This window comes from Macrosteles quadrilineatus, unplaced genomic scaffold, assembly GCF_028750875.1.
Source record: "Macrosteles quadrilineatus isolate MER2022 unplaced genomic scaffold, UCM_ALF_1.0 Scaffold_5__1_contigs__length_97177068, whole genome shotgun sequence".
NCBI classification, from domain to species: domain Eukaryota; kingdom Metazoa; phylum Arthropoda; class Insecta; order Hemiptera; family Cicadellidae; genus Macrosteles; species Macrosteles quadrilineatus.
Genome location: NW_026542598.1, coordinates 44932101 through 44943129, shown reverse-complemented (window position 1 = coordinate 44943129; position 11029 = coordinate 44932101). Strand labels below are relative to the sequence as shown.

Here is an 11029-nt window from a genome sequence, read left to right as displayed (position 1 = left end):
TGATCTTAGTCAGTATCAAGGCTGTTAATTATTCATTCATTCAACACTCCGCCTTCATTATTCATTATTCTTGTCCTTCATCCATCGTCACCTTACAATATGAAAATTTATATAAAAATATCGTTATTCTCTTTCATCCATAAGAGCAATTGACACTGTCCAAAACAGTATAACATAGCATACGATCACTAAAACAAACAGATGAAATACAGTACATTTTCAGAAGCGCGCAGTAACCCTGATCTTGCTTTATTAAACACGTATCTAATAATTGAATGACAAAAACTTATCTACAGATTTGAAACGTTTGGATTTCAGCCATGAATCTAGGATTTGGGATCTAGGATCTAGGTTTTGAATTTTCATAGGAATTGTTACTGAGGAAGAGGGTAGTTGTAAATTGTATACTAAGATATTTGTAGTTATTGTGAGTAAGTGTAAGTTACCCGTACGTGTTTTTGAGAGGATGGCCATGTAATTTGCATGTAAGTCGGATTGGAGACTGATATGTAATAGGCAGTTAAAAATATCAAAAGATGGAAGGGTGAAAAGATGCACCCTGGCGAGTTGGAGTCTAATATCTAATCTTCAATGCGCTTATTAACATCTAATATAGGTGGGAACTCCGTCTATATATTGGGACCAGATTTGTTAACCTTTACTTCAGTTAAACCCATTAATTACATGTTATAATTAAGAACAGTTTACTAAATCAACTGACTTGATTGCACGGTTGTTCCAGCTCCTGGAGATGAGTTCAAGGAACAGTTCACCGACGGGCTGATAGGAGATCATTGGTGAGTTAGTGATTCATCAGTTTCAGTTTCAGTATCAGTCACGAAGGACCAAACTGATTAGCCACCCCGCAACATGAAATTATTAAGTATGAGTTGAGATTATAGATAACACATACCTAATTACTGTTACTCTCACTGATGGAATTAGAAGTGCGTTTTAAAAAATCCGTAATTTTGCTTGGCAGTGTTTAGAAGAATTTTTTGTGGACCTAATGATACCTGCATAGGCCTACCCGATAAAAAATAGATTTTGTACTTAGAAAAATTGGTAGAAAGTAAAATAATAACAAAAAGTCAACGTTAGACAGTATTTAGACCATCCCCTTGAAAAATAACGTCAAAAAAAGAAATAAACACTAAAAACATTAGTAAAAGTTGTATATTAGTAGGTAAAGTTTATACAGTAATCGTATATTTCACTACTATAGGGTGTGTGGCCTTTTCAACACCCGCTCATGAGGAAGTGAGGAAGGTTGAGGAGACATTTTTCCAGTGTTATGAACTATATTTTTCGCCATATTGCATAATTATTTCAGCAATCTCAGATACAAATAACATGTTTTTCATGTAAGGTCCAAAATTGACTGCTATCTTGTTTCCAAGATTGTTATCGTGTCCAAGCATATGTTTGCTCACCATATTATTTCGTCCTTACGGTTAGGTTTGTGTAGATTGTACTGTATAGATGGATATATATATATATATATATATATATATATATATATATACAGATATGACGAGATTTTGATTTACAGTTTTATTGAATCTCTTGGGCTTCAGTGCAATAAACCGTTACCCCGAGTCATCCATCTTATTTTATTCGGCATAAACAAATTTGAATCAAGTAAACAACAGTGCAAAGATGCACTGCGATTGAAAACAATCGATACAACTGATTGCTAACAATCAAAGTTAAGAAGCGGTCAAAATATATTTCTTACGTCAAAGATTTCAGCAGGTCTTCTCAGAGACTTCTCATCCCATTGTAAATTTTGAAGCTCGTTTTTCGTGTCTAGTTCATGTCCGGTGACACTGATCGCTAGTGTCAACGAAGTTTTTAAATATTATTTTAGGTTTCATTTAATGATTTGAGCTTTACTGTTTGGTTACACAACTAAGGGACGAGTGGTTTATGATCAGATATTTTTATTTTGTTAAGCGAGGTCTGAAAGTGACTGAAATAACAAGAAACAAATTGTAAACAAAACACGACCTCCACACTGCACCGGACAGAACTAACGACACAATTGGCTTCAGCTGCTCCATAAGGATGAGAAATCTTAGGGAGTATGTTTTATTTATGCGTAGACCCACGACGCATGTATTAAATACCCCCGCCGCAGCAAACCTGCAGACTAAGCGAATTTCAACTCGTCTGATTACATTTTTACTAAAATATTTCCATAAATAAGACATACTATTCCCTATTTAAATAACATTAGATTTAACGAGTGCTTAGGTTTGCTGCTACGGGGAAGGTAAAAAGTGTTTTTGACCATACGTCAATAGTATAGGATGAAATAAATAAATTTGCCAAATTTTATCAATATATACCCATAAACAAGTAAACTACAACAATTTTCATTTTCTCCATAAGAATAACATGGGAATTTTTAATTACACTATTTTTGAATTTTCTCCGTGACCGTTAGGCATACAACAGCGCTTCAATATACTAAATTATTTCTTTTTTTAAGCTCTACAAAACGGTTTAGAAAGAAATCGCAAATTTTTTTGTTTTTAGGTTGAACAATGGGATAAACCCATTTTTACCCCATAAAACCCCCCATAAACCCCCGTTCCCATGGTCCGATTATGCTGGATCGCGAACTCGTTCGAATAAACGTAGGTTTACACGTTTGTACCAAATTTCATCAAAATCGGATCATTTTTGCTCGAGTTATCGCGCTAACGGACATATATATATATATATATATATATATATATATATGAATTTGAACGGATGGTGTTTTTGGCCTCCAGGGACCTCAAAATGAAAAATTAGATCGGTCTCGGGTCCAGGTCTTACCATGAGTACTACGGTAATAGCTTATTCCCTATATGGGAAATTCGCTAAAAACTCTTTTTGCTGTGGTATGACGAATAATTATTGTTAACCATGTTTAACTTGCTAAGTGAGCCATAATGAATTGCTAGTTCTGTCCGTTGCACAGGTCGTGTTCTGTTTACAATTTGTTTCTTGCTATTTTAGTCATGTACAACTTCATTTAACCAAATAAAACGATCTAATCATAAACAATTACTCGTCCTCTAGTTACAAAACCAAACAGGAAAGCACAAATCATGAAATTAACCCTAAAATAATATAAACAAATTTCGTCGTCACTAGCGACCAGTGTCACCGGACATGAACTAGACACGAAAAACGAGCTTCAAAATGTACAATGGGATGAGAAGTCTACTTTTGTTGGCTTGTCTTATACCCAACTGTTGAGCCGTTGACTCCGTGTTTCAGTTTTCCCTCTCGTTTGTTTGTTGCTTGCTCTGGTTTCATCGGTTCATTTTACGACAGGCCCTCTCACTCTCTCTAGACAACTCCACAAATTAAAACTCGTGAAAGCCGAGACAACTCTTGGTCGATTATGAATGTCTGGTATCGTCAACCCTGTACGTACGTAGCAATTGATTTCCTTCAGTTTTGGGTTAAAGTTAATAATGGGACTACAAATTGGGTAAGAAGTCTTGGAAGGATCTATGTGATATGTAAAAAATATTTGACTCTTTTAATCCATTTAAGCCATTGGCGTTTATAATTTTTTTCATGAGCGAGCCACCCAAACCCTGTCTCTTTGATGTCCACCTTTTATTAACCATTAATCTTAAATATCAGGTGATGTAGGTCCAGAATATATTTCACTATAACGACTCCTCCGCCACGCTTTCGGTAAACACAATTTGAACATTAGAGCCTGAAAAGAGCGAAATAATTGCAAACTCGGACTTTGTGACACCACAGATTAATCATACACTCACTGATTTGACATAAATCAATCAATCATTGAGATGGGAACGCCACCTAGGTGCGTATTTTAATCCAAATATGAATGAAGGATTAGTGTAGAATGGTGTGCGATGACCTGTGTAGCTTTGTTACTGACTAAGATCAGCTGTTTCATTAGTCAGGATCATTTATTTAAAGCCCAATGATCAGGAACAGCTGGGTCCAGTTTTGAACCATCAAAAAGCTACTTCTTATGGATTACCTGAAGACAATTTTAAACTATTTACTGGTGTATCTATAGTGTTTATTGATTGGCTATATGTTCTACACCTTTAAACCATTTTAACCAGATATACAATTTTGTATGTAAATATGTTGCTTTTATTCTGGCACGATACGTTATGGACGACTAAAACGTTACTGGACACAAACTAACATAACAACTTCAGGTTAAAAGGTGGCGATAATCCATAAATTAACATGCTTCTAGTATATAAAGTCATCAGTAATACAACTCTGGTTTATATAATTACTAGTTTAATAGCAAATGCATGTATTTCATACGCCTAAAATGTGGATTTGGACACAAAGTAGTAAAATTTTACTATCGTTGTAATTTTTATCCTTTATCCTTTTATCCTTTTATTGTTTCAAAAGTTCTTTGTTCAACTACTGAATGCTTGATACGTGCTACCATTGACTTTTGGATTCCGAACCAAACATTCTCCTAAATCTTTTGGCAAAAGATTTAATGTGACATAAAATAGCTCACAATTATTACCCTTAATAAGACCGTGTATTCGAAATAAATCACTAATTATTGACAACACCGTTTTCTGCGGCTTGATTCCACCACGCAAGTTGTTATTTTAAAACGATCTTCAGATTAAGTACACACCGAATATATTTGTATCAATACTCAAAATACCAATCCTGAGGTGTGGATGAAGATATAAACTGAAGAATTAAGTTTTCCAGAAGTCGCATTTAACTTGTCTTCACCATTATTTATCACTCGCCTCAGGTTATTAGCTCATTTATCGTCGAGTAGACTTGGCTCGCTCACTCAGTAACTTTCTTCAGCAAATCTCTCGCCCATCTTAATAAATCAAACTAACGAGATGTCTTTTTTGGAACACAGTAGTTCAGATCTTCGTCTAGAGTGGTAACGATTGTTTGAAGATTATTTTAGAGGGTTTTTACAATTACTTTTCTTAATAAACTCGTGTGCTGTTTTTTATACGAGTCTACAATGGCAAACTCATATTGGAAGGACCTATTTTGAATTATAAATAAATCTAAAAATGTTTGTTAGCAAAACTTACATTGTGAGAAATTTTGTATTGTGTTTAATGATTTGTGTTACTATTATTTGTATTATAACACGTTTCGGATTTATTTATTTTATTTAATTGATTCAACTAGGGCCTATATGTATTTTACACATGACAACATCTCTTTAAGTTTGCAGAGTACCTCTTCTTGTTTTTTATCTTATGCATATTCAAGCATTTTTTTTAATTTGTACTGTGTAGTATGTGTAAGATAAATTTAACAATACAGATTTTATGATTTTTTTGTAGAATGTAGCAGTACATTTGTGTATCACTCGTACACTATTGTATTGTGATACAGTACAATACGCTTTAATGATGGTTTTGCATTTTACAGATGGCCGATGGCTGCAGGCGCTGTACTGCTTGTTGCCGCCGTGGTGTTCATACACGGCGCCGACTCTGGGTAAGTCACAATAGAATAAAATTCTATAGCATCGAATCCCATCACATCGAATTCTATATCATCGAATCCTATACCATCGAATCCCATAATATCGAATCTTATAGCATCAAATCCTATAGCATCGAATTCCGTAGCAACGACACTCATACCGAATTACATTTGCAGTATGCCATATCACCGAATTATTTATTCTGTATCAACACCCGCACCACATACACATAAAGATATCCATAAAAACAACAGGTCACGTTGTGTGTTCAAGCTACTTAAACAAATTCCCAACCTACAACTCTAGCACAATCGCCTTTGTATATCTTTACAGTAATATAATTTAGTATACGTATTCAGAGGAGCGAAAGATGAGTTTTGGAGGAGATTATCTATCTCTCTTGCACTTCATTCCATCCCAATCGGCACGAGCTTTGCAGGATGGGTTTGATGGTTACGCAGATTTATTAACTCGGATACCAAACAAGATATCAAATAGCTCATTACATAAATTGCTTGATGAATAATGTATTTTTCCATGTCCATGTATTTTTCACACTCATACCAACCTTGCCAGAATTTGAACGCAATGGATACCCAATCGGAAACGTTATCTAACCGTACAGATGCATGAAGAATCTTTAGATTGCTAAATTGTAAACTGAGACTGTGTTATAAGAAGCACCAGGTCAAGATATTTCATAAAGGATTTATATTCGGTTGACCATAAAATATTTTCTAAATGCAATCATGATACATCATCATGATCATAATGCATTATGTTAAGGTCTAAAGACTTGGTCTTATTTCAATATTTAATCATATTTAACTCTGTCGTATTTGTCCAACAGGATCAGATTTGATTATATTTTAAGTAACTTCTATAGTGAAATATTTAAAATACAGAACCTAATAAGTGTTTTGGATAGTGACAACAGAGTGATGATAGATCTAAGTGACCGAATTGTGGTATTCAGTTACTAATTTGTTAATTTTTGTTCCAGCACACCTCCAAAATTCATAAAAGCAGCTTATGGAGTTCAGAAGGCGTTGTATGCTAAGGACTATGGCTACTCATTGGTGCCAATCCCACCGCGTATCCTGAAGCAGGCCTTCCCTCCCAAGAACCTTCCTCTGGTAGGTCCTGTCCCGGAGATCAGCAGACAAGGCCGAGCTCTCAAGTACTATAGAGGTCGCAGCTCCTCCAGGCGTAGAAGAAAGCGCCCCACCAGCTACAGGAAGAGGCCGTCGTCATATGGAGTTCCCGTGTACGCTACCAAGTACAAAAACTACATCCCCTCGAGGAGGCCACCACATATCTCGCCTTACAGCAGGTACAAGAAAAAGAGGAGACCCTACAGAGGACCTCCCAGGAGACCCACGACGTACAGAGAAGTCCCTCCGGAGTTTGACGATTACGAACAAGAAATCCCGACTGACGACTACGACGAATACGACCACAGAGATGAAGACTATCCTTACTTCGACATACCCTCCAAGAGGCTACCTCTGGAGTACGATAAGGAGTTTCTGAATCGTCACGCGGACTTGTACAATCGCGGGTATAACCCTGGAGTGCCTAGAGGACGACCGAAGGACGTGATCGGACAATACACCGACCATGTCAGGACCAGAGTGCGTTACCAGCCGCAGAAGGAAGAGCACCACGAACATCACGAACACCACGTGGAACACCCTGAAAAGCACGAAGAATCCCAGGAGAATTTGTGGCCTGGAGAGGTGTCCAACGTGCACACGAATCTGTGGCAAGACTCGGCTAGCCACTCGGATGCGATCTCCTGGGGGGAGGAGTCCCACACACCACCACCCTCTTGGCATGAACAGTCGAACGAGTGGAACAACCCGCGTCCCCCTCGTCAAGACAACCAGTGGCAAGTGTACCAACCACAGCAACACCAGAACCAACAGCAGCAGACGTTGCAGACGCAGCACTTCCAGTGGCCTCCGAGACCTACCAGAGCGCAGGACCTTCGGGCATGGACGACGTCATTGAGACCCAAGCCTCAAGCGGCTGCGGTCAACCATCCTTCCAGACCTGTAGTATCTAGAGAGCAGGAGACTCAGAGCACTAGACAGGTGTACAACTGGGACCCGGTCTCTCACACCTACCAGCTGGTGGAGTCAGACACTAGACCCAAGTATCAGTCGCACTACTCGGAACAGGACTTCCGTTACAGCACGCTCGACAGGAAGTCCACCGAGAGCAAGAGGAGCCACCGGGCCTACAGCGAGCCGGACATCGGGTACGGCCAAGGCATGGAAGTGATCGACGACGGGGTTGCAGGGTGGAAGGTGAAGAAGTGAGGGATACGAACAGGAGAACAGTTGAAAACGGGTTTAGTTATATATTATTTTACTCTTTTTGGCCAGGTTGTATATTTATTTTACGGGTTAACTATCCCAATAATCTAATATAAGTTTCATTTACTACGCGAAGCACACATTACTGCCTTAAATGTACATAGTCTTAATACGTTAGTACAATTATAGCTTATATCTGTAAGTAAATCTAATGTGTCAATGCAAATTGTGTATAGGACAAGTATTGATGATGTATATACCTTTTAGTCTAAGCCTCGTTGTTCACTACTTGTAGATATTTTCGTATATTACGATGCACTATTTCTGTAACTATTAACCGTCAGTTTTGAAAATTATTGAACAGTTTCTTTGTAAGAAATTGTTTTAATAGAGAATTATCACATTTTTGTTTAGTTTCGAGTACCTATTTTATTTATTTTTCTCTTTTCCGTGACCTTTCACCCTTGTTTTGCTTTTGTTATGTTTTTGTTTTGCTTGTTTATTGTTTATTTTGTTAAACCGTTTCACCGGTACTATTAGGCCTAGATATGTTATTTTTCTAGAGTAGTTTTATTTCGTTGTTATTATTTATCGTAAAACATTGTAAACCAAAGCTGTACATATTATTTATACTTGTTAATAAATGATTTACGTTTGGATGGTCGCTCTTACTTTCTGTTCACTTTCTCTGTTTAATTGAGGTCTTTCTCCGACAGGTGGCGACAGGCTAGAGGCTCTGCTTATCTCACTCACACATTACACCCGTTACATTCCATATCCACAGATCTATGGTATTTAAATAATGAAGACTCAGTGTTAAAAACTGCATTTTAAGAGTTTAGCCTGGTAATTGACTTTTGGACATTGAAGAAGACGTCACAGTTTTATACCAGCTGGCACCAATCGTATATAATAAAACGTCACAGGTTTTTTCATGATTCTGATCCACAACTTGACAAATTTGATTTTTGTGTTGAAAGAAAGATAATTTTGAAAGGAAGTGAATGTCGAAGCAATAATTTTGTATAATTAAATCTAAGGCTTACCTTACGATCCAATTTATATATCCATCCAATTATATATCCAATTTTATATATCCATAAATTGGATCGTAAGGTAAGCCTTAGATTTAATTATGTTCAATAACGATCCAGAGGCTATATCTCCAAATAATTTTATTTTAGGATTTCAGTTTTTTACTTTAAGTTTTGATTTTTAAAATGCTATACTATAATTTGTTAATTTTTTTTATTTCAACGCCAGTGGCATTTCACGAGAGAGTTACGAGAGATAAATGTTTAGTGAATGGTTAGTTTCAATGAAATTTGGTTTAACTAACAGCTAACAGCTTGTTTCAAACTGTTGATACAATTTTTACGTTACAAGTTGTTAACAATAATATTGATCGTCAATAAAAAATGTGGTAGAATGAAAAGTATAAATAGTAAAACCCAGCCAGCTAGCATCGTGATAACTAAATTCTGAGATTATTCAACGTAAACGTATTCGGATAATGAAAACAGCTGTCTTCCCTCCTCTCATCTGGGCTGCACAGCGGACCTGTGGCGGACTACCAATTATTTATTATTATTATTTATTTATTTACATTTGTTGTCATGAGAGCCGAAGCCCCCTGACTGCTTACCCGGTACCTATCCTTCAGGACATACCCGGGCCCCATGATGTAGGCCGAAGCTTACGCATCAACCTTTAGCACATCATGGGCGGATGACTTAAGGTCATCAGGCTCGCCGGCTGCCGAAGCAGACCCTTCGGAAAGAGGGTTGCCCCTCAATCCTAACCAGGGATTCCGGCTGCTTGTTTAAGCGTCACTCCACCTGGGTTCCACTAGGTCGGAACCTAGAGGTCCATAGTAGAGCGCCCCGACGCATTTAGTGCAAGCAACACTCGGGACCTATCTAATCCCTGACAGGCAGAACCCGCCATCAATAGCCAGGAGGAAGGGGACCATCAGCACGCTGACGGGGGGAACCCCAACCTCCCATTTACACCGCTGCCCGATCGAGGCCTGACCCATTGCTGGGAACCAGAGATATCCAGAGCGATAGATCCCCAGATACCCCTGGCGGGCTCGGACCCAGCACCCGATCTACTTCGTTTGCCCGTCAGACCCAACATCACTGCCAGGCCATCAGGGTTTCCCAAAAGGAGGCAGGTATAGAAGTGGGACCCACCCGGATGAACCTATCCACCAGAGGTGGCGACACCCTTGACTCAATTGAGGTTCCGGGAAGAACCCCCCACACTCAAGATAACCATACCGTCCGTGCTCAGAGACAGGGATAGGTTTGCATAAGTACCTACAAACCGTTGCCCTCACACTGCGGAAAGTTACGTTGCCCTTGAGTGTCCCCGTGAGCTGCGGGTACTTGCCCGTTTTCACCTCCAGGAAAGGTTACTTCCAAAGTCGAGGATTTGCCCACTGAATGCTGGTCGCACACAACAAGCAGGCCGAAGCCCAAAGAACCACAGACACAGGTAGGTTAGAGATTATGATGTACTTCCATCTCTCCTAGAGCTAAACACCCCTCCATCCTGGATAAAGGAATGTCACTGGGACCCGATGCCCAGTCGACCATGTCTGTGGCCAACTTGAAAATGCCGATACCAACACGGAGCATTTACCTCCCCTCTGGGTGCTACCGCAATGCGTGATAACTCGTCGCCGCACTCTAATGTTTATTTTCATTACTGAATTTTTTTTTAATCGATGCAGTCAAACGCTCATGTTCGGCCAAACACTACGGAAGTCCCAAAGAGTAGAAGGAAAACCAACGAGAAGAGAGACTTCCTTTTTAAAAAGATCGACCAAGAGCTCCATAACATGAAACCATGTAAAATTAATTATCATAGTGTAATTGTAATTGTAAGAGGAAATATCAGTACCTATGTAACGGAGACTATGTTATGATAAAGCGGATTAATCCACTTATGGTCATCTCAGTCAAAAACTCCTGGAAGAATTCAGTTAACTACATGCCCATTATATACATACACATTTCATATAGTAGATTCCCCAGTCTAATTGTATAAAATTATCTTTTAACATTCTTATCTATATGGCCACTTAGCTGCATTCTACAATGACAGTGAATAGGTTTTCCAAAGATACTTTGTAACATATACTCATACTAGCAGCAATACCAGTGCCTTTGCAACGGGGCCAATATGCAAAAGAGACAATGTTGGTTATTTGAAA

At 38.5% G+C, this 11029-nt stretch overlaps 1 protein-coding gene across 1 annotated transcript; it reads left to right on the top strand.

Moving 5' to 3' along the window:
- The first annotated feature begins 741 nt into the window (after positions 1 to 741).
- LOC128994720 (uncharacterized) lies at positions 742 to 8466 on the top strand. Its single transcript, XM_054419457.1, has 3 exons — positions 742 to 797; positions 5431 to 5499; positions 6492 to 8466. The coding sequence occupies exons 2-3, from the start codon at positions 5438 to 5440 to the stop codon at positions 7810 to 7812; spliced, it is 1383 nt and encodes a 460-aa protein (XP_054275432.1). The 5' UTR covers positions 742 to 797; positions 5431 to 5437; the 3' UTR covers positions 7813 to 8466.
- Positions 8467 to 11029: the final 2563 nt, after the last annotated feature.

Excerpts from the sequence above, each read along its gene's own strand:
- LOC128994720 (XM_054419457.1), top strand. The coding sequence starts at position 5,438 with ATGGCTGCAGGCGCTGTACTGCTTGTTGCCGCCGTGGTGTTCATACAC. Across the intron at positions 5,500-6,491 it reads ATACACGGCGCCGACTCTGG|CACACCTCCAAAATTCATAA; the intron begins GTAAGTCACAAT and ends TTTTTGTTCCAG.